This window comes from Rattus rattus, chromosome 2, assembly GCF_011064425.1.
Source record: "Rattus rattus isolate New Zealand chromosome 2, Rrattus_CSIRO_v1, whole genome shotgun sequence".
Classification (NCBI taxonomy): Eukaryota; Metazoa; Chordata; class Mammalia; order Rodentia; family Muridae; genus Rattus; species Rattus rattus.
In genome coordinates, this window is record NC_046155.1 from 82,067,007 (window position 1) to 82,091,903 (window position 24,897).

Genomic DNA, 24,897 nt, shown 5'->3' on the forward strand with positions numbered 1-24,897 from the left:
ATGACACCACCCTAAATTTTCACAATGAGCAGGTTAAATATGGATGCTCAGGTATGGGGGAAGTGGGGAAGCGAATGTGATCATCTACTCCTGTGGAGCTGTGTGGAGTGGTTGCCTGCCACTTGACCTCTCTGTGGCTGGCTCTACCCCCATGAGTTCTGACTGGCAGTCCATGAAATGTCTCAGACCTTGAAACAGAATAGCTTTTCAAGTCTCATATGCTTATAAACCTTGAAACCCAATGAGGCTTAATTAAAGTATTAGTTCTGGAAGAACCAGACCAGGATTTATTTCCAAACCCCAGTGACTAATTTTTGGGTTATTATTCTTGTCAATGCCATCTTCACAAACACTTTTATGTAGACCAGTGTGCAACCCAAGTAAATGCACGAGCCTGTGCCATCTAATATGTGTACAATGTGACATGTACACACCCTTGTAGATGAACTCTCTAAAACTTAACAACTTTTCTTAACAAAAACATCTGGAGTTCAATCAAACAACGTAGTATTGGGTTTTCATACTTTAGTGGGAGGGAGGGAGATGTGTTTGGTAGAGACCTTTTTTTTTTTGCCTGAAGAACAGACTGTAGTAGCCAAAGTAAACATACTGATGAGGCAAGGGAGGCTGCTCAAACACAGGTGTTGGACAGACAGACCCTGTCTCCGTGACTTGTCTATTGTGTGACTGTGCATTATCACCTGATCTCTGGCTTCCTCCTCTGTAAAACTGAGGACAATGGCTGAAGTCAGAATGAGAGTCACTGGCTCCTGGCAAGTGTTTGGTAAGCAGTGCTCTGTTACTGTCACTGAGTGTTCTCCAAGAAGATGCACCAACTCTAGAGAACCTTTGCTTTCATTTCCTGATTGCCCAGTTCTATTAAGAAGGTTCACTAACTCTTTGTCTCTAGGTTACAGGCAAGGCTCCACCCCCTCAGCAGCTCTCTTTGACCCGTAGATGGGATGATCAGGTTGTCCTGATAGCTAAGCCTGTGGTTTATCATCAACAGCATCATTCATCAGCCCTCTAAGGGATCCCTGGGTCATAAGCTGCTACAGACATCCCCTTCCTGTTTTGCCCAAAGAGTGCCTTCAGAGTTTTGATTTTGAAGTAATTTTATTATTAATTCAAGGAAATAAAGCTAGAACAAAAAATGTGAGCTACAGGAAGTGGTGCGTTTTGGGGCGCAGAAGATGAGCCTGCAGATGTCACGCAGATGAAGTAAGATGGCTCATGACCTGTGTAGGACTCATGACAAGTGTAGAACAGTGCCTTGGGCATGCTCTGTAAGTGGTATTTCCTTCTCCTTTGGACCTGATGTCCCTAAGAATTGACACAACTTGGCGAAGACACTAGTGTCCTTCTACACAACCCTCTTTTTCTATTTCTCTCCAGTTCCTTCTCATCTCTCTCTCTCCTCATTCTGCTTTCCCCTTCTCTCTACCCCTTCCTGACCACTTGAATTGGCAATTTCTTTCCCTTGCTGTTTTAGCCTTTTCTGACTTCAAACCTCTTATTCCCTCTTTCTTTCTTCTTTTAGCATGAAACGTGTCATTGTTCTGTGTCAATAACCAAGCAAAGACCTAAATCACATACATGCCTCTACATGAATAATTTCATATTGCTATAGGAAGACTAAGGAGTCATAAGAAAAGGATTGGGAAAGACAGAGCAAGAGCCTTGGGAGTCTCACTGGGTCTGGGCTTATCTTGATGTTTTCCATTCCTTGGCTCGAAGTTTTGCTCGCTCAATTTTTCCTGTGACGGTCTTGGGCAGGTCTAAGACAAACTCCACCTGTTGTGAAAATCAGATTGACATAGGTCATTGGTGACAACAGTGGCATTGGAGTTTTAAGAGAAGCTGCTGTGAGCACTTAAGGCTGGAGGGTCCAGGTGAATGAGGATGGAGGATAGAGGATGCGGATGTTCTAGATTGTCTCTTTTTGTATTAAGAACCCTTACAAGAAACCAGGGCAGGAAGAAGTTGGCTAGAACATGACAGGAAGGTGGAGAACACTGGCTTTTACACATAGTCATGAAAAATGAACATAATGTGGCCCAGAGGCAGACACCTGAGCTCCTACATAAAACTGTAGGCTCCGGTTCCCACTCTAGCCAACTGAGGAAGGACCCTTGCCTTTTTTTGAGACACAGCTTAATCATTAAGTATGATAAAGGATAGTAATGTCTTTATGTTCTTTTGGAGAAAGAGCAATAGTATCGTCCCTTCCAAGTGCCTTAGCAGTTCAAATGTGATCTTTGCTGAATAACTATGAAGACCAACTGCTCTAAAGCGTTTACCATTTATTTAGTTTCTGAGCACACTTGAGGAGTGGAAGGAAGCCACAAGGAAGAGCTCAGTTTGTTGATAAGAAGAAAACAACTCTGCTTATGGTTAACAAAAAAAGAGGAAGAGGAGTTGGGCATGGTTGTAGGAAGGGCACTGCAAGGGAAAAGAACCTGTTGCCTTGGGGATTCTAGAGGAAAGACCAGGGCCAATATTTGAGTGATGCACTCAATATGTATATGGCATGACTGGGCCCCCTCACTTGATCTTAGAAATGTCCAGTTGCAATTCAAAACCCATCACATCTGGAATGGCTGCATGTCTTGCTTCTTTTTAAAAAATTAAAAAATACATTTATTTTTATTGTAGGCATATGGGTGTGTTGTAGGCCTGCATTTATGTCTACCATGTGCAATGCAGTACCAGCAGGCACAGGAAAAGGGCATTGGATCTCCTTGGAACTAGAGTTACAGATGGTTAACTGCCTTGTGGATCTGGGGAATGCAATTAAGATCTCCTGGAGGGGAAGCTAGTGCTCTTGTCGGCTGAGGTGTTTCTATCCTCATTTAACTTCTTTTAAACACTCATTAAATATTTACTATGTTCCAGCCATGCTCTAAATACCTGATGCTTTTATTTACCTCACTCCACCTCCACATCCCTGCTCCCCAGGCTCCAGAGAGGACATCTAGTTCTCTATTAAATCAAACAAGCCTCCAACAGATCAGAGTTCTCAAGCCAGGCTGTCCCAGATAACTTACCCTTCTCCTGCTGCACTATAACCCCTTATAATTGACAGGACTCTTCTACCAATTTTGCTATCTTCTTTGCTTCCATAGCCCTAGCAATGCTCAGTCTACTCCTCCTGTTCTCTTCTCTCTGTTCCTCTCTCTGTCCCAGAGAGGTAGCCAATGGCATTCTACCCCAGATGCCTCTTGCTATTCTCTTCTCTGTTATCTACAAGTAAAAGCCTCCCCGATTAATCATGGAGCGGCCATGTCAGTGGTTTTGTTACTGTATCCTTCACATACAGAAGGGAACATCAATATCCTCCATCCCACTTTACAGATGAGGAAACCCAGGAGCACAGAGAGTATTAGGTAATTAGCAGAAGTTGGTTTTTACCCATGCTCCTAAGAATGTGTTGCACTGCACTCCTTTCATTTGAGAATGAAAGTCTGGTTGTGGACTTTGCTATTTAGTTGAATTGCTCTGCAGGAAGGGAGGATATAGACCCATACCAACCCCTTTCTAGATTGTCTTGGCTAAGGATTACTGTCTTGCCAGGGTCATGTCCCTCCCCACAGCAACATGATTTCATGCCTGTTCTACACGAGGCTATAATGGCCCTTTCCTCTCGTCACTTGGACTCAGGAAAGTTCTGGACTGTCTTCAGATCTTCCCATGGTCTATCTAGGTTCCTACTGAGACCAAAACCCAGCCTATGTTCTCTCTGTTCCATGTTCCCTCTTCATCTCTTGTCATTCTTCCTTTCTCCAGAGATGCACATCAGAACTTCTTTAACCCCCCTGGATATGAATATCAGTCTCTAGGGTCTACTCTCAGGGTGACTACCTATGACAATTAGCCTGTACTAAGACACGGGGGCACCCCAGATAACTAAGAACTGAATTGGCTCTAAGTTTAACATGGTTTTTCTCACTTTCACCCCAGCCTCAAAGTTTGTTTCTCCCTATTCTCTGGTACAAACTCTTATTTTGTACAGAATCCAACAACTAGGTTTGCTATAGTTTGGACAAGAAGTGCCCACAAAAACCCATGTGTTAAAGGCTAATGCAGTGTTCAGGGGAGGGTCTCTGAAGGTGTGATTGGATCACTATCTTCATCAATGGTTTAATCCCCTTGTGAGTTTAGAACCTGGTGGTATTGTTAGAAGGCAGTGGGCTCTTTGGAAGTGGGCATTCTTTCCAGGGGTATCTTGTCCCTAGTCTCTTCCTTTATTGCTGTTTCTTGACTAGTTGAGGTAGAGGTCAACAGCTTCTCTCTATTATGTCCTTCCACCATGACATTTCTACCTTGTCACATGTCTAAAACTAAAGGGGTCAGTTGACCAGGGATCACAACTTCTGAAACCATGAACCAAAAATATCTACTTCCTTCTTCAAGTGTTTCTGAGGCAGGGATGAGAAGCTGAGTAGACATGGTCTTCCTGCCTTGGCAGTGCACTTGCCTTGGTCCCCAAAGTGAAAGCCACTGGTAGTCTCTGCAGTCATTACATTCTGTCATTTCTACTAAGGGCATTTCCATTTCTCCAGAAGAGCTTCTCATTCCTCACTTAGACCACATTCTGGGTGTAGGGAAGAACTTTCTCCCATCCATTCTGTACTCTCTGCAGGGATGACCACATGACTCAGAACTGATCAATTAAGACACCCCACTGTCTTGGTTGCATAGAATGATTTAATAGTGGATACTTAACCCAGCAAGAAGCAATTCCAATGTCATCACTGGTCTCGGGGGATATGCATACAGTTTAGCAAACACTGCGGTTTGCTAAATTGCTATGAATATATATTTGGAGTGGGTGGCAGCTCAGAGGGAGAATGTTTCAACAAATGAAGCCAATACAGAAGAAGGAAAGTGGAAAAATGAAACAGAAATCTCTAACCACATCATACACATGCCTGAAACTATGAAGAAGGTTGTGCCAACTCATGGACTTGTCAGTTACGCAAGCAGCAAATTTCGATTTATATTTCTATCATTGCAACTGAACTCTGTATAGTTCTGAATATTTTTGCAAAGTCCTACTGTACAGCCTGGAAGTAGAGGTCAGAAATTACTGGAACTTCCATTAAATAATTTGGCTTTTAATTCAGAATAAGTTAAAGGCTGGGGCCATTTTTCATGCACCAAGATAGTTGTAGAATTGTCTTTGGAGAGATTTTGGTCAGTGCAGGGAGGAAATGTAAATTAGAGGCCTTGTCCTCATGCCAAAGAAGAGAAATAAAACAGATGCTCTTCTGCAAAGCACAGGGGACATGGGTGGTGACACCCTTACCTTCCTGGGATACTTGTAGGGTGCTGTCACTGACTTCACGTGTTCCTGAAGAACCTTGGTGAGCTGGTCTTGGTCATGGGACAGGAACTCAGGGGCTAGAACCACAAATGCCTTCACCACCTACAGCAAGAATGGAAACCAAGAGGAATCTTCTCTTGAGATAAAGCAAAATCAACATCAAGATACCCACCATGGCTACTGCAACTAAATGCCTGCATTCATCCAAATAGCAGAAGCAAAGGAAAGGAAAACATGGGAAGTAGATAAGAACAGCCAACATTCCAACGTGTTCTCAAGTGACTTATTTGTTTGAATGAGAATCGAGGATAAGAGATCCCAGGCTCTTATCCTCATACACTAGGTGCAGTAAAGATTGCTGGGAGGAAAACCAAGACTGGGGACTCTAACTTTAAATGGTTTGTTTAATCTCTTCAAAAATGTATTCATCTGTAGGATGAGATAAAACTTTCATATGTAATTCACAGGAAGGGAAATAAAACCACCTATAACTCAGCTTGGTCAAAGGCTCTCTTTTGCTCTCCCAGTGGCTCTTGTTATCTTACATGCCACATGTCTGTATCTGCCAGCCATGTGACATCACCAAGCCTGTGCTATGAAGAAGTGCACTGGTACACAGACCCATGGGTCTGCCTTAAGCCCTCTTCACATACATCCTAAGCTCTGTACAATCTTGCAACCCTGGTGCTTTCCTTATTCATTGCATGGCTCAAGGGCTACATCTTCTAGACCAAATCCCTCTTCTTTTACTCTTTTGTTAAGAGACAGATTCTTCCAGGTATTGCTGAGACTTGTCCCTAGCATCCTGCAAATATACAGCACAGTTAAAACTCACAACAGTCCCTCACCTCACAAATGGGCAAATTGAAGGAAATAGTGATCAAGCAGTTTGGTGCTTCCATATAGATAATTGGCCGTACGGCCACTATGTGAACCCAAGCTACCAAGCCTGTGCGTCTGTGTTCTTAACCACCTTATAATACTGTTCTCATGTTTGACAACTGCTCTGTCACCTCTCTTCTGATAGGGTCTGGGCTGCTGATCACAGCTGTTTCAACCACGGCAGGATGTTCCATCAGTGCATTCTCCACCTCCGAAGGTCCAATTCGGTACCTGCAAAAGTATGTCTTTCAGGGAAGATGGGACACCCAGCCTCTAGGACTGAGAACAAGGTGGAACAAAAAACCTAGAATACCCATTCTTGTCCAGAAACTGTGCTCACCCACTGGAATTAATGATATCGTCTGTCCGTCCCATGAAGTGGAAATACCCTTCTGTATCCTTGATTCCCCGGTCTCCCAGAAGCCAAAAGTCTCCTCGAATATTAGCCTGTGTCTTCTTGGGATTGTCCTAGTGAGCACAGAAACAGAGAGCTACTGTGTCTGCAAAGTCTAAGTCCCCGCCCCAGAGCTTCTATAAATAGTTACTTTAGTTCACCACCCAAGTACACTGTATGGTGGAGCTAACACAAATCTACCAATCTTGGATTTCCCAGCCAACCTGGATCTTCTCTCCATTTATTTCAGTCATTATACTAAGAGTCTCTCACCTACTACCCTAAATCACAATCTTACAGATGATATTAACATATTCACTGTTCCCCCTCCAGGTTCCGTTTTCCCTTCCACAGACAATTTAATCTCTCTTCATCTACAACACCACACAAGGTTATTGAATCCATTTGGCATTTCCCCACTGATCTTCCATTGTACTGGAAAGGTCGAGAGACAGCCAGCAGAATTCCAAAGCCTCACCCGATGTTCATATTTCCACAATGGCTGGGCCCCTCTATTTAACTGAGCCTCTGGCATATAAGTGGTAAGGATGCTTGAGGGCTACTGACTGTCTGGACATTTTTATATCTTACTCAGGTATGGGAGCATGGGTTTTAAGTTGAGATGCAAGGTTAGGGGCTTGTCTGAAGCCAAACCAATATTCCAGGTTGTAGAACTGGGAGCAAATTTCTTGGTCACTGGCTCAGATTTTGTAGTCACCGTGCAGATTAGATTCTGCTGGCCCTAAACATATCTGCCAACATCACTGTATCAGTTTCCTTGTGTGTTTGATGGGGACCCCCATATCCTAGCTCCCCTGCTAGCAACTGGGACCACATGGGGGAAAGTGTACATGCAGTGTTTGGAAAAGAATGTAATGTAGCCATGTCCCGCATGCCCCAGTTTCCTCTGTATAGTGGGAGTGATAATTTGGATCTGTCATGGTTACTTTATTTAGCATACTTATATATAGTGAAATAACAATGGCTTTGTAATTGCCATTGTCATTATATTCCGTATTGATACAACCTGATCCCAATTCACCAAAGAGGAAGTGAGACAGGGATATGAATAACTTGCTCCTGATAGTCCAGCAAATACTGGAGTAGCATTTGAACTTAAGCAAGTTGGCTCTAAAATATTTACATGTCTAGGGGCATTAAATATGTCTAAGGCGTATTAGGAGTCTTACGACAATGCTTGCCTCATAGTATATATTCAACAAACCAATGGTTTTCCACCTTCCTAATGTTGCAGCTCTCATGTTCCTCCTATAGTTCCCATGTGGTGCTGATCCCCAATTATAAAATTATTTTTGTTGCTACTTCACAACTGTAATTTTGCTACCGAAATGTTGGGAACTGCTGTAATAAATGATAGGAAGAACATTATCATTAGACTTGCTTATTTACTATTTTGGGTACAAGCTTTTGCTACACATTTAATAGTGTGTAGTTGATGTTGTCCCTTACCCATTTCCAACAGTTGTAGATTTGACTGTGCTCATAATCTCTGACTTTACCATCACTTCCTGGTGAGAGAGCTGGCCCTACCCATGTGTTATTTGTGAGGGTCTTCCAGATGTCTAGATGCTGGATGCTATCGGTACTATTGTGATTCTCTCTGGGGAGTACCCAGCATGTCTCCAAAGCTCCACAATACCATAAGGCCCAGGTCCATGCTTTGTGGAGAGAGCAGGGAGAATGCTGCTGTGTGTAGCTCAGCACAATAAGAACGCTGGTATGATGTAGGAAGGTTTGTTGCTGCCAAGGCTCATAGGGAACTGTGAGATTTCTTAGGATGGCAAGAGGGAATGATCTATCTTCTCTGTGTACAAAATACCCATTTTGTTTGTTTGTTTTTTGTCATTCTAATTTTATATTATTGCTGGCTTACACAGAATTAGGTATAATTATGGAAAAGCACCCATTCTTGAACTCTGGTAACTCTGTGAATCTCACCAATACCTCTTAGGGGTGTTCATAACATTAGGCACCCTTGTTCTATGTGGTCTATCTCATCATTGCAGAGAACAGAGGGAGAGCTTAGGTCCTTACCACATATCCAGAGAACATGCCTATAGGCCTGATGGGCTTCACCCTGAGAGCCATGTCTCCTTCCTTGCCAGGGGGCAGGACATTGCCTTGCTCATCTATGACCTGAAGGAAGGGGAAGATTGGATAGATGACTCACAGAAGAGGAGCTAGCACAAACAGTGTTGTGACATCAGAGTTGGCCTAGTATGATCATTTTGTTCTTGACAGGTACCCAAAGTCAGGAGAAGCCAAGAGGCTTAATCTTGGATTCCTCGTCCACCTGCCAGGCTTTGTGCCAGTAAAGCTTATCAGTATGCTGGACCAGGCTCTAAGAGTTCAGGAGCAACATGTGCCTCCCATTATCATTGCAAGCCTCCTCACTTGTAGACCTAGAGACTAAACTTCAAATGTTGTTCTGCTACCTGAACCACTGGCATTCAGCTATGAGGCATTATGCTTAGACACTGACCGCTGTAAAACAGAAACACTAATAGTGAACAAAGCAGGATCCTAAAAGACATTTCCATTCAGTTGTCATAATTAAGACATTACCATAGTGAATGACAGATCATCACACATGAATTAGACATAAGCCATCATACTTCTGATCAACAGAATTCTATATGTTTTCACAGACACATAAACATAAATACCAGTTCTTAGAATGCAGCCCAAATCAATAAAAAGAGAAAAAACTTTCATTATAATACAGTCACTACAATCTAATAAAAACAAAGCAACATCCATTGACAAACATTCAGAGAGTGGTAGAGCTACACTGTCTTATCATACGTCAATGAATGGGATCGTGTTACAACTGGCACCTGCTGACACAGTGAAATGGTGCCTAGTTGTTAAATTTTAAGCCCAAGTTACAAAACGTCATGCCAAATCACTTCTATTTTTCTTTATGTTTAATCATGTTTAATTCGGTAATTATCCAAGCAATTTGTTAGATAAGCAAAATGGCTCCCATTTTTCTCCCTCCCTTGCTTCTTTCCCTCCCTTTCTTCCTACTTTCTTCCTTTACATTCATTCATTTATTTTGTGTATGTGCATGTGCATGTAGGTTGGAGTTTGAGCTTTCCTTGTACCATGTGAGTCTCAGAGAACTAAACTCTTATGCATCAAGTCATTACACTGCCCTCCCCCCATTTAAAATAGTATTTTAATGTATCAGTATTTTTTTAAGTTCAAATTTGTTATTTTGAGAATTTCATACACTAAATTTTGTTATTCCCATCCCCCTCCCCAATTTTTTATCTCTTCCTCTTTATTCCTCTCAAATCATGCCCTTTTCTTCTTTAACTACTGTTGCATACATACATACATACATACATACATACATACATACATGCATACATACTACATACAACATAAATATACACATATATACATACAACACACACACACATGCACAAACACACCATGCTGAAACCATTTAGTGTTACTCAAATATGTTTGTGCTTAGGGTTAAATTTGGGGGATTGGATAAGCAACTAGAGGGCTTGTCCCTGGAGAAAACCACTCAGTCTTGTAGCCACTGATTACTTCTAATTCTTCACATAGATGTGGAACCTTGTGAAATCTCCCCCATTTATGTTGAGTAAGGTCATTATGCAGACATTCTCTTAGTGACTATATTGTTAAGATTTCGTGGGTACAACTCCTTCTGTCACCTCTAGAAGATACTACCTCACAGGGTGAATCCTGGTCTCCTGGGTTTTATAGTTTTCCTGACCCTTCTTCCACGATGTTTCCCCAGACTTAAATGTGGAGGTTTCAATAAACGTAACAATTGGGATTGGTTACCCCACTGCCAGTTGTCCTCTGCATTTGGATAACCTGTGAATCTCTGTAGTGGTCTCTCTCCTCTCCTCTCCTCTCCTCTCCTCTCCTCTCCTCTCCTCTCTCTCTCTCTCTCTCTCTCTCTCTCTCTCTCTCTCTCTCTCTCTCTCTCTCTCATTTCATCTACCCCATTTTCCCCATGATGTCTTTCTACCTTCCTTGTTTCTGTGATTACTCCATGGTATGTACTCAATCCTAAAGGTTTGGAACTAGGATCTTGAAATAAGTGAGTAGTCACAGTGTTTGTTTGTCTGGGTTACCTCACTCAGTATAATATGTTCTATCCATTCACCTGCAAAGTTCATGGTTTAATTTTTCTTTACAGATGAATAATATTCCATAATGTATTTATATTAGTTTTCATTATCTATTCCTCAGTTGGAAGGTATTTAGATTGTTTCCATTTTCTGCCTGTTGTGAGCAGAGCAGGAATAAATGTGGCTGAGCGCACATCTGTGGAATGGGATGTTGAATCCTTGGAGCATATGCGAAGGAGTGAGATAGCTGGGACATATGGCTGAACTACTTCTAAGTTTCTGTGAATTCACCACATTGATTTCCACAGTGAATCATCATTCCACAATCCCACCAACAATAAGTGAGGGTTCCCCTTTTCTCCTGTCCTTGATGGCATTTGTTTTAGTTCTTTTCTTGGTCTTGACCATTCTGACTGGGGCAAAATAATACCCCATAGAAGCTTTAGTTTTACATTTCTCTAATTGCTAAAGATAATGAATACCTTTGTTTTTTTTTAACATTTTTACTTTTTCCTTGGAGAACTCTGTACATTCCAAAAGACTGTTTTTGAATTGGGTCATTTGTTCTCTTGATTTTTTTCTTTTTTCTTTTTGAGTTGTTTTTATAGTCTGAGTACTATTCCTTGGTCATGTGTATAGCTGACAAAGAGTCTCTGCTACTCTGTGAGCATCCTCTTCACTTGGCTGATTATTTCTTTTATGAGGTCCTATTTGCCAATTGCTGGCCTTAATTACTAAGCAAATGATGTCTTACCTAGAAAGCCCTCTCCTGTGTTTGTGTCTCATAGGCTACTGCCGATGTTTCTTCCTAGTAGTTTAAGAATTTTATGTTTCATATTTGGTTCTTTCATTTACTTGATTCTTTTTTCTTTTTTTATTAAAGCTGGACTTCAACAACAAAAGAAACACCAGAAAGCCTACACATTTGTGGAAATTGAACAACTCTCTACTTAAGGATCTCTGGGTCAAGGAAGTAATGAAAAAGAAATGAAATACTTTCCAGAATTCAATGAAAATGAAGGCACAACAATTCAATACAGTAACTGAAGTTCTAGACAGAACAACAAGACAACTAAAAGAGATCAAGGGATACAAATTGGAAAGGAAGAAGTTAAAGTATTAATATTTATGGATGATATGATAGTAGCTTATAAACACCTTCAGCAAAGTGTCTGGATACAAAATTAACTCAAAGAAATCAGTAGCTGTCCTTTATACAAGTGATAAATGGGCAGAGAAAGAAGTTAGGGAAACAACACCCTTTATAATAGTCATGAATAATATAACCTATCTTGGTGTAACTCTAACCAAGCAAGTCAAAGATATGTATGACAAAAACTTCAAGTCCTTGAAGAAAAAAATCAAAGAAGATATCAGAAGATGGAAAGATCTTTCGTGCTTGTGGATAGGTAGGATTAACATAGTGAAAATGGCCATCTTACCAAAAGCAATCTATAGATTCAATGCAATCTCCATCAAAATTCCAACACAATGTTTTTATAGACTTTGAAAGAACAATTCTCAACCCCTATGGAAAAACATCCATTTGATTCCTTGGGACTGATTTAATTGTTATACTAGTGGATATCCAGTTTTCCCAGCACTATTTGTTGATGATCACTGTCTTCCCTTCAGTGTGTCTTTTTGTTATCTTTGCCAAAGTGAATCTGGCTACAATTATATGCATTTGTTTGGGTCTTCTGTACTATTAACCTCCATAGCTGCTTTTATGCTGGATTATGCTTTTCACTGCTGTATCTCTGTAATATAGCCTGAAATTTGGTATGGTAACCCTGGAGGTTTTAATTGATATCGTATCACATCTATAAAATGATTTTCATAGACTGATAATTTTTACAATATTAATTATGCCAATTCCTATTTATGGGAAATCATTTTATTTTCTAGTGTCTTCCTAAATTTCTTTCTTCAGAAATCTAAAGTTTTCACTGAAAAGTTTTACTTCCTTGGTTAGGTTTACTCCTAGATAAGATGGGATTATACTCATATCTCTTTCTCAGTATGTTTGTTGTTGGTGTACAGAAAAATTAATGATTTTTGTAAGTTGATTTTTGGATTCTGACACCACTGAAATGTAGAATATTTCTAGAAGTTTGTTGTTGAAATTTTGTGGAATATATATATATATATATCAAATAGGGCTAATATGACTTCTTTTCCTATTTAATTTCATTCTCCTGTTTTATTACTGTAGCTTATGCTTCTAGTACTCCACAGAAAAGGAGTGGGAAGTGTAAAAATCAGTTTCAAATGTGTTTCTCCTTCTGGCCCTTTAGTTCCTATCAGTAGTGACTCTGAGACTAATTAGTTATTATTAGATGCCTAGGCTATAGACTTTGCCCAGACTAGCTTGTAACTTATTTAACCCACTTGACTATTAACTATTTTGTCTACCATATGGATACTTGCCTCTCTTTTAGTCCTAGCCTTGTTCTTCCTTAAAGTTTTCTCAGCATCTCCCTGCTGGTCTGTCTCCCATCTTGTCTCTCTTTATCTCTTACTATTCCCCAGAATCTTCTCTTTCCCTGCCAGTGTCCCACCTCCTATTTCCTGCCCCAGCTCATTGACCATCAGTGTTTTTTTATTGACAGATGATATTCATAAGAGATTCTTTTGGGGGCTGGAGAGATGGCACAGTGGTTAAGAGCACCGACTGTTCTTCCAGAGGTCTTGAGTTCAAATCCCAACAACCACATGGTGGCTCACAACCATCTGTAATGGGATCCGATGCCCTCTTCTGGTGTGTCTGAAGACAGCTACAGTGTACTCATATACAAAAAGAGATTCTTTCTATGGGGGAGGGTGGATATCCTTGTCTCATTCCTGATTTTAATCTAATTTCTTCCAACTTTTCTTCATTGAGGGTGATTTTGGCCATAGTTTTCTCATGTATAATGTTTATTATATTGAGTTTTGTGCCTCCAGTCTTGTTCTCTACAGAACCTTTACCATGAAATTGGGTTGGATTTTGTCAAAGGCTTTTGTGCATTATTGAGATAATCATGTGATCTTTGTCTTTAAGTCAAGTTCTTTGATTTATTATATTTATCATTTTAGGTAATTTGAACCATGCCTGAGTGTCTAAAGACAACTTGATCATTATGGATGATATTTCTTAAATGAATTTTGCCTTTATGTTCATCAGCCATATCTCTCTGTAGCTCTATTTATTACCTGGTTTGGGTATTACAGTTATTATGGTTTCCCAGGTATGTGAAAGTACTCCTTCTGTTTGTATTTTTAAAAGTTTTGGCTATAGTTCTTATTTGAAAGACTGATAGAATTTTATCTAGATCCGATGGTTTTGTTTGTTTTTGTTTTAAGTTGGAAAGTGGGGATTTGTGGCACTCACCTAGCTAGGCTGGAATAACTGATACCAGTTCAACTCAATAAAAGCATAATTAACAAGTACAATTCCATGCATTAATACCCACCCCCATCACCCTCAGCAAACCTGGACATCATAAGGGACAATGGCTGTTCCCAGGTAGCCTGGTTTGACTTTCATTGTCCTAGAAACTCTGCAGGTAATTCCCTGTGGAGAGACACAGACAGAATAGCAAGCCTCAAGAAGATCCACACAGTCAGGGAAGGAAAGGTTCAGAAGCAGGTCTCATCTCTGCCCTCAGTTGCTAGAATCCCTGTCTTCTCCATTCCTGTACCCTGGCTCCCTCTTTTTGCCACCAAACATTTTGTTCAGAGGACAATCTGGTTACTCCCCAGGGAAAAGAAATAAACAACCACTCTCCACACATCCAACTAAATGGGTGGAATGAGTTAGAGTGACTAAAACCAACAGTAACAGATCACACATCTCAAAATTGAAGAAGCAATGTTCCCAACACAGAGGAATGGTAAGTGTTTGAATAAGTGGATAGGCTAAACACTTTGGGTGATCATAACATGTAGCACATAGATATAGAAATATTACACTGTAGATTTGGGGTACAACTTGGTGGCAGAATAATTGCTTAACATTTGAAAGCCTCTTGGCTTGGTTCTCAGTTGAAGCAGATGCAGATGCAGATGCAGAAGAAAGAAGAAGAAGAAGAGGAGGAGGAGGAGGAGGAGGAGGAGAAGAAGAGGAAGAAGAAAGGAAGAAGAAGAAGAGGAAAAGGAAGGGAAGGAGAAGGAAGAGGATGAGGTGGTAAGAGAATGAATAAAAAGGGAAGGGAGGAGGAGGATGAAGGAGAGGGAAAGGAGGAAAAATTTTATGTTCAGTTCTTACGTGTCACGTAATTATTTAAAAATATGAAGTTACCCTCTACAATCTGGGAGGCCTACATTCATGATAGGGACAGTTTCTCTGAATCCTGAAATGAAACCTGGTACGGAGAAGCTCCCTCTGTACATGCCCTTGTCTGGACGGACAGCAACACTTGCTGTGTATGCTCTCTGTGTACTATGGTCCTCACTCGTGTTTTCCAGCTCTTCCTGACTGCTTTATGTCACAGTGTGACAGCACTGCCTTCAGCCTACTGGGGGAACACTACCAAGGGAGGCATTAGCCAGAGAAGGTAGGTGAGAGGGCAGAGTGGAGGAGAGAAAAATAAGAGATGCTCTGAAAAGAAGCAAGTCGAGTTGGGGGACAGAATCTCTAGGCTATTCTGAGGAGTAGCACAGATGGTGCAAATATGTGCTGCCCATCAACTCCAAGATGTATCGTCAGGGATGGTAAGATTGTACTGGCTCGTCCCTGTCCCTTGCCTCTGTTTGAGCAGGTGAGGGCCGTGTGTGACATATATGAGGGTGTCAGTTTTCTGCTAATGTATGACTCCATCACAGAAGACTTCCATGATCATTTTGTTAGAGTGAATAGCTGGGTTTTGGTTGCCATGGTGATGGTGTTGAAGAAAGAACCATTAGGTCAGTAAGAAGAATTACTTTTCTGATGGGACTGAGTGGTGGCTCCAATCTTAGACTTCCAAGCCTCAAAACTATGAACCACAACAGCTAGTTTTCTTCATAAATCGGCTAGCCTCAGGTATTAGGTTATTGTAATACAGATCAGACTAAGCTGTGCTGACCTTTTCTACTTTGTGAGTCCTTCTTTTTTCTACCCTTTATCCCCCAGTTTCATCCCCTATCACTAGATAGGTGAGAAAGGAGAGAGGAGGGAGAGAGAGAGAGAGAGAGAGAGAGAGAGAGAGAGAGAGAGAGAGAGAGAGCTGAGTCTAATTTCTTTTTTCTTCTGGTGGGTTTTTGCTATTTTTTGGGTTCTTCTTTTTCCTATCCTCATCCCTATCTCTCTAGTTTCAATTCCATCACTAGATAGGAGAAAAAGAAGAGAGGAGGGGTGGAGAAAGATATAGAGATCTCTGAATCCAATTTCTTTCTTCTTGTTTCTTCTTTGAGCATGACTAAAAAAACCACAAACACCCCATACGTACACATACCTTGAATGACCACCAACCACCAACCCCACCTATGGGGGTCCTTGCATTTATGTACTATCTGGAAATTTCCCAGAATTCCAAATTTCACACAACTGCAGAAACTATCTGCAACTTGCAAAACATGCCTCTGTTAGAGCATGATGCAAATCATAATCACCTGCTGTGAAGCAGCCCCATATCTCCACACCTGGGATGAAAATGAAAACATATTCCTATGTCTTCCAAGGAAACCAAAATTCCAGAATTCTCACTATACTAAACCTCTTGCTCTTGACTACTCTTTGCCTTTTTTCATAACCTTTTTCATCACCTACCATGGCATCTATTATTTGATTTTCTGTCTTCCTCCCCACCAGAATGCAATCCCCATGAAATCAAGATCATGATCATTTTGTTCCCATTGTAGTTGCTCAATAAGTATTTCTCAACTAAAAGAGTGATACCCTACTTCACTAAATGTCCTCAGTATCGAACAGAATCTGAATCTAGCAGGTGCACAAAGCCCATGGTTCCTTGGGGAGCAAATACCGTTTCTGTCTGGCCATAGATTTCTCGGATTTCCAGTCCTGTCTTGGCTTTCCAGCTCTCCAGAGTCTCTGGGAGGAGGGTCTCTCCTCCACTGAAGCAGCTATGCAGATGTGGGAACTTGTAACTAAAGAAGAGAGTTCATTTACTTTTAGCTTCATTGGAACCGAAGTCTACCCAGGCTTGCGCTGAGCTCTGGGTGCTGTGATGATGTTCCTGGCTTTAGATAGGCTAAGTATGTCCAGCTTAATAGGTACAGGGATGGGTCTAGAGGATCCTACCAGTCCCTGACAGGTCCATCACCTGGAAAGATCCTGTTGTAGCAACATCCGGTAAATGATGGGGGCACCCAGCAGGGTATTGATGGGGTAGCTGGAAAGCACCTGTAAAGAGAAAGCTCTCTGAGACATTGCTCATTAGACCAAATGCCAAACTCACCGTGTCAGTCACTACTTCTCAAGTTTTAGTGATCCCGACTGAAGTCCTTGTCTGTCTGTTGTGTTTGTTTTACACGTAAAAAGTCTCAATATTCTCACACATTCCCAAGGCCCAACAGAGGAATGAACAGATAGAAAAAGGTTCAAGACTCATGTGGAACACTTTTGTCAAAGCCTGGCTGGCTCTTCCTACTCAGTTTAAGATTCATCCTCATAATCTCCCATTCCACCCAACCAGAGCCTCAGCCATCATGGGGAACAGACTAGATGCTGCAGCAAATGAATCATGTGACCTTTGCTCAGTGCCTTATCCTTCTGGGACCTGGTTTATTATAGGCTATTTCTAGAAAAATCCCGGTGAAAGACAATTCCCGAAAGGCATGGAACAGAATGCTTCCTCAAGAAGTTCCCACAGTGACCTCATGCAGTATGTACTGTGATCCTGCTTATGGGCCTGAGCCCTGCAAGACTGAGTAGATTGTAAACAACTGGAGGATTCAGTATTTGCCATGTGCTATGTAATGTTCTCTCCCCAACCATGCTTGTTTTGCCCAGAACAGAACAGTGATCTAAGCGAACATCTGGAAAAAAACAATAAAGAACATGCAAGCATCACACAGTCAGATCCTGCATGTGTAGCAGACAACTCTATACTGTGTCATATTTCTGCAACCAAAATGAAAGCACACTTACTGTTTGTTACTATGTGGTAATAAGCAGCTATGGCATGTAGATTTTCTCAATGACTATTTCAGACTATATAGGAAAAGGAATCCCCCCACTCCTCTTAATCCTCCCATATAAATTCCCCAAACTGGACATAAGTCAAACACCCATTTGTAGTATGATGGGAAAGAAATGATGGTTCATTTCTAGATATATTCTTAGAATGGAATGCTATAGAGCAATTAAAAAAAACTTCATATATATGAAAAAATATAGATCAACCTCACAAAGAAATTGGCTTAGGGAAAGAAACCAGACACAAAGGGAAATACATCCTATACCTGAATTCACAAAAAAAGGAAAAAAAAAGAGAAAGGGTAAAATCTAAGCTGGTAGAAGTCAAAAGAGTTAGTAACTTATGAGGTGAGGACATGTCCAGGGTAGGCATGGGCACCTTCTGCAGCTATGGAAATATTTGAGGTTGCTATCTGGTTATAGTTACATGTGAGTCTGACGTAAGCCATGCATCTTATATGCTGGATGGAGCAATAGTAGCCATAAGAAAAGAATGAGAGTTTCGAGTTCTTTATATATATTAGCCCTCTATTCGATGTAGGATTGGTAAAGATCTTTTCCCAATCTGTTGGTTGCCATTTTGTCCTACTGACAATGTCCTTTGCCTTACAGAAACTTTGCAGCTTTATGAGGTTCCATTTGTTGATTCTTGATCTTAGAGCATAAGCCATTGGTGTTCTGTTCAGGAAAATTTCCCCAGTGCCCATGTGTTTGAGATACTTCCCCACTTTTTCTTCTATTAGTTACACTGTATCTGGTTTTATGTGGAGGACCTTGATCCACTTGGACTTGAGCTTTGTACACAGCAATAAGAATGGATTGATTTGCATTCTTCTACATGCTGACTGCCAGTTGAACCAGCACCATTTGTTGAAAATGCTGTCTTTTCCACTGGATGGTTTAGCTCCTTTGTCAAAGATCAAGTGACCATAGGTATGTGGGTTCATTTCTGGGTCTTCAATTATATTCCATTGATCTACCTGACTGTCTCTGTACCAGTACCATACACTTTTTATCACGATTGCTCTGTAATGCAGCTACAGGTTAGGGAAGTTAGACCTCAAAGAATCAAATAATCCTATTAAAAATGCGGTACAGAGCTAAACAAAGAATTCTCAACTGAGGAATATGGAATGTCTGAGAAGCATCTAAATAAATGTTCAACATCCTTAGTCATCAGGGAAATGCAAATCAAAACAACCCTGAGATTTCACCTCACACCAGTGGGAATGGCTAAGATCAAAAACTCAGGTGACAGCAGATGCTGGCGAGGATGTGGAGAAAGAGGAACACTCTTCATTGTTGGTGGGATTGCAAACTGGTACAACCACTCTGGAAATCAGTCTGGGGGCTTCTCAGAAAATTGGACATAGTACTACCCAGGGACCCAGCTGTGCCACTCCTGAGCATATACCCAAAAGATGCTCCAGTATATAACAAAGACACGTGCTCCACTATGTTCATAGCAGCCTTATTTATAATAGCCAGAAGCTGGAAAGAACCCAGATGACCTTCAACAGAGGAAAGGATACAGAAAATGTGGTACATTTACACAATTGAGTACTACTCAGCTATTAAAAACAATGACTTCATGAAATTTATAGGCAAATGGATGGAACTAGAAAATGTCATCTTGAGTGAGGTAACCCAAACACAAAAGAACACACATGGTATGTACTCACTGATAAGTGGGTATTAGCCCAAAAGTTTGGAATATCCAAGATACAATTTATAGACCACATGAAGCTCAAGAAGAAGAAAGACAAAAGCGTGGATGCTTCTGTCCTTCTTAGAAGGGGGAACAAAATACTCACATGAGGAAATATGGGGACAAAGTGTGAAGCAGGGCCTAAAGGAAAAGCCACCCAGAGACTGCACCTGGGGATCCATCCCACATGCAGTCACCAAACCCAATCACTATTAGGGATGCCAAGCAGTGCATGCTGTCAGGAGCCTGATACAGATGTCTCCTGAGAGGTTTTGCCAGAGACTGACAAATACAGAGGTAGATGCTCACAGTCAATCATTGGACTGAGAATGGGGTACACAATGGAGAAGTTAGAGAAAGAACTGAGGTAGCTGAGGGTGTTTTCAACACCATAGGAAGAACAACAATATCAACCAACCAGACATCAGTGGGAGGAGAGACCCTTGGTCCTATGAAGGATTAATGTCCCAATGTGGGGGAATGCCTGAGCAGGGAGGCAGGGGGAAGGGGAGGGGGGAATGGGGTGGGGGGTTTCTGGAGGGAGCCGGGAAGGGGGATAATATTTGAGGTGTGGATAAATAAAATATGCAGTGGAAAAATGGAAAAAAATAAAAAGAATGACTCCGTTCTCACCTCCTCCTTTCTCTTCCTCTCCACTCTCTGCTCTGTGGCTATGTGAACCTCCTAGTCTGAGGCCTTTCTATGCAGAAGCCTAAGCTGACAGAGGCAATGTCTGACTCATATAAATGATTTTCCAATTGTACATTAGAATAGTGGCATTCCATACATTTTAACCATTGTCTTGTGTTATACCACAAATAAATAAGGAAATATGAAACACACACACACATACACACACGCACACATGAATAAGCACACTCATGCATGTGCATAGACATGCATGCATGCACACAGATGCACATATATACATATATGTGTGAGGAAGATGGTATTACCTATCATCTCATTTTCTGAGATATGACATCAAGAGAAGTGCCTCTTTCTTGGGAGAACTACCAACTAGTCCCATCTCCTGAATGCAAGTCATTCATCAATGTATGCATCCATCTTTCTCCCTAGACAATGAGCTTTGTTAGATGGGTGCAAGCTTCCATCTTTCTTCCTGCTGTCCACTGCTCATCCATGTGGCTGGGGTTTAGCAGAATTTTTATGAACTTAAATTAACCGCAATAACCTGGAGTGTGCCAATCTGGAATTTACTCTGACCAACCAATGCAAATGGTCCTCTCTTACCTTTAGAACAGTTTGTGGATCAAACTTTGGCAAAAGATGGACAAATATGCACGTTCCCAATACCCAAGGTTCCAGAAATGACCCTAAAATGTTTAATATCCAGCCTGTGTCTGAGATGGTCCACATTGTGTCAGAAGGTCCCAGTCCTGTCCAGCTGAAACACAGAAAGCAGGCACAGGGAGATGAGTGTATATCAACACTGTGGCACTTGAGGGGCTGTGACGGGGAAGGGCTAGATGTGGGGATGCAGTGTGTGAAAGTGTGGGAGAGCTGTACAAACCGTTACCCTACAAGAAACAATTTAGCAGAGAACTGGTTTTCACTCTCACATTTGTTTCAATACTAGGACACTGGCTGGCAAGCAGAATCACCTAGAAAATGCTTACTAACAAAAGACATCAGAGGAAACGTTGTGTGTGTGTGTGTGTGTGTGTGTGTGTGTGTGTGTGTGTGTGTATGCATGCATGTATGCATGTATGTACATATGAGTGTGCAGATATACATATGTATGGAGTGTTCGAGTGTCCTTGTCTATCACTCTCCACCTTATTCCTTGAGACAGGGTCTCTCACTAAATCTGGGACTCACTAATTGGCTAGACTGGCTGGCCAATGGGCTCTAGGGGGTTCCTACTAGCCATGTTCCTCCAGTGCTGGAATTACAGAATGCATCACCACATGCATCACTCTGCAGGTGCTGGAGATCTGAGCCCAGGTTCTTACACTTGTAAAAGCACTTTGCCCAGTGAGCCCAGGCCCTCAGCCTTCAGGTCAACACATGATAATCTTGCCAACTTCAGACTTGTTGAGTAGGCCTTTGGTTCTCTTTGCTCCAAGTACTGCCTGAACACAGCTGCAGTACTGACAATACCTGTTTCCTTTCTTTCTCCAGGGCAGAATAAGAGGCATCAACCCCTTGTCAAAGCAAAGATGTAATAGGATAAACAGAAAAAACACACAATCATTTACACACACACACACACACACACACAGCACACACACACACAAGATGATTGATCTCTTTAGGAAATTAAGCATATTGGGACCTATTAGGGATGATGGTAGTGAAAAGTATTGTCTTCATTTAAAAAGTAATTTATTACATGTCCTTTAAAATTGCACTTTATTTCGGCTCATCTATTAAATTATTTATTTTGTGTGCAATTATGCACATGTGTGTGCTCATGAGGAGGGCACACACTCCTGTGTGTACATATGTGTCTGTTTGTTGAGGCCAGAGATGAACATCAGGTGTTGTACTCAGGTCCTCTCTAGCTTAAATTTTGAGATAGTATCTCTCACTGTCTGCCCTGGAATTTACAAATTAGGCTAAGCTTGGCAGCCTGGAAGTCTCAGGACACCACCAATTACCACCTCTAAGATTTAGCATTACAAATGTGGGCAACCAAACTACTACTTTTTTAAAATGTGGATTCTGGAGACCACTGTCTTATTGCTTGTGTGACAAGGACTTTATGACTCCTCACTCCTAATTTAGACTAATTTTGTCTTCTGATATAGTTGACTCCCTGGTAGGACATTTATTCTTTTAAAAAGTTTTTTAATATTAATATATGTCCTGTTCAAAAATCATTGCAGGAAGGAGTTATGGGAAAAGAACACAAAGATCTTCGGTCATTAGCTCATGAAGACCTTGGCGCTGTACCTTCTGACTCCACAGGTCACAGTGGCCTAGTAATGAAATCAGTGCTGTTGTGCGGCCTATGTTCTAGAAACTCCAATAACACAATTCATTTCATTCCTCTAATGATCCTTTTCACATGAATGGATTTCCAAATAATATGTTCCCAGCAAAAAAGAAGATGTCCTGGAGTCTGAGTACCATTAAAGAAAATTGCCAGACAACCCCAAATACAAGGTAGAGAGCATCCTGGAAGAGGACTTTTGTACCCCATTGCTATCCATTCATCCTACTAGTGTGGCTTGACACAAGGAAGAAGTATTGAGACCTTGTGCTGTCTAAAACAGAAATGCCACACTGAAGAGTTCCCAGTATGTGAAGCCTTGCTTTTATAGCCCCACTTCTCCGTTGTCTTTCTTGAAGTCTCCAGGGAAGATCAGACCTGACTTCAGAACGGTTGTTATGAATCTATGGAAGGAAAAGGCTCGACTTACCCAGCATCCATCTTGGCCTTGAGGCCCAGGCTGCAGTGGGAGTGTTCGGCCATCTTGGGAGGGCCACTGGTCCCGCTAGTGAAATAGATGGCAGCTGATTCTTGGCTTCCAGTCTCCACGCACTGATGAATGGGGGATGCATCCCTACAGGAACCAGAGTCACTGCGTCAGATCTAGCCTGGACACTGACGACACTGGAGGCAGTGCCTCATCTTCTCTCAGTTGCCCTCAAGCTGACAAGGGCAAGTCAGATGACCGTCTCTAAAGGGAAGCTCTTGAGTGACAAAACTGATGGATTCCTGAGTGAGTCAGACTTAGCACTTTGTTAACTATGTGAGTTTGTACAAGTTACTTAACATCTATGAGTCTCACTTTCCATATCTGTGAAAAGGGGTCAAGAAAGCCTGTCTCAGAGAGTTTAGCAAGAAAGGTAACTCTACAACAACAACAACAAAAAGCAAGGGCTTAAGTAGCAGAGGCTTAATGTTAATTCAGTTTTGTTGGGCCCCAGAATGATACCGGGGGCACAGTTAGTTTTCCAAGTGGTTTTAAAAAAAAATTATTTATCTACATTTTATGCATATGGGTGTTTTGCCTGCATTTATACACATCATGTCTGTTTACTGTGGAGGCCAGAAGAGGGCATTTTATCCTCTGGAACTGGAGTTTCAGAAAGTTGTTAATCTGCCATATAGATGTTGGGAATTAAACCCAAGTCCACAGGATGAGCAGAGCTAGTGATCTCTTGACACCTACTTTTATTCTCTGGAAGAGCTTACAAGGTTTTTAGGCGGTCTTTCTAGTGTATTGAATTTGAATCTCTAAAAGCTGGTATTTTATTGCTCTTTTTAATGAAAATTCTTTCAAAGATCATGACAGAAGAAAGGGGGCAAAAACCTTTATGTTCTCCCTAAATGTTTCCTAAGTCTCTAATGGATGGATTTCAGACATATGGCAAGAAACCCATTTATCTAGTCAGCCTTGGTATGAAATTCTGGAAGAACCACCATTCTGGAAAGTGTCTCCTACGAATACAGAATTAGGGATACAGAATGTGGGGAGAGCCTGAAAGTCAGTGCACCAGGCATCTCTGAGGGTTGTCTCGTATACTGTTGGACTCACTTCACATTTGATCTATGGCTGTGATGAATAGTTCCAGATGCCTTTCAATCCCATTCAGTATGTAGTATGTGAATGTATATCTGGGTACTTGTATGGCACAAGTCTGTAGTATGTTTATGTAATATGCATTTTATGTGCCTCTGCCATTTGTCTGTTTGTACATTCATGTGTGCATCTCTCTGTCTCTGTCTCTGTCTCTGTCTCTCTCTCTCTCTCTCTCTCTCTCTCTCTGTGTGTGTGTGTGTGTGTGTGTGTGTGTGTGTGTGTGTGGTGTATTCATGTATGTGCTAAGCACATACCTGCATGTGATCACTCAAATGCCACAGATGTTTCCTGCTTCTGCTCTCTGCAACATTGCCTTAAGACAAGATCTCTCAATGAACTGGAATCTTAGCTTATGGTAAGGCTAGATTGACCTGTGAACTTTTGGGGTCTGCCTGTGTTTACCTCCCAGTGCTAGAGTTCCAGTCATGGGCAGTCATGCTGGCTTTTTACATGGATGCAGGAGATTTGAATCTGGTCTCTTGCTTATACAGCAAGTGCTCTTATCTACTGTGCCACATCCTTAGGCCCTTAGCCTCCTGGGGATTTTTTATTGGATATTTTATGTATTTACATTTCAAATGTTATTCCCTCTCCCCCTCTTCCATCTCCCTCCCCCCTCCCCTCTGCTTCTATGAAGATGCTCCCACTCCCTCCCATCCACTCCCCCCTCGACACCCTGGCATCCCCCTACATTGGGGAAACAAGCCTTCATAGGACCAAGGGCCTCTCCTCCTACTGATGCCAGACAAGGCCATCCTCTGCTACATATGCA

The 24,897-nt window shown here is 41.6% G+C and overlaps 1 protein-coding gene across 1 annotated transcript in view; it reads right to left on the reverse strand.

Moving 5' to 3' along the window:
* Nucleotides 1-1,097: 1,097 nt before the first annotated feature.
* Nucleotides 1,098-24,897, reverse strand: part of Acsm2b (acyl-CoA synthetase medium chain family member 2B) — a 37,640-nt gene continuing 13,840 nt past the window's right edge. The window contains exons 5-14 of the mRNA XM_032895643.1: nt 22,959-23,102; nt 20,824-20,977; nt 16,987-17,066; nt 16,687-16,810; nt 14,217-14,297; nt 8,658-8,759; nt 6,549-6,676; nt 6,340-6,439; nt 5,309-5,428; nt 1,098-1,794 (exon numbers count right to left, since the gene is read on the reverse strand). Coding sequence (XP_032751534.1) covers nt 1,705-1,794; nt 5,309-5,428; nt 6,340-6,439; nt 6,549-6,676; nt 8,658-8,759; nt 14,217-14,297; nt 16,687-16,810; nt 16,987-17,066; nt 20,824-20,977; nt 22,959-23,102 — 1,123 coding nt within the window. The 3' untranslated portion in view covers nt 1,098-1,704. The remainder of the gene's footprint in view (nt 1,795-5,308; nt 5,429-6,339; nt 6,440-6,548; nt 6,677-8,657; nt 8,760-14,216; nt 14,298-16,686; nt 16,811-16,986; nt 17,067-20,823; nt 20,978-22,958; nt 23,103-24,897) is intronic.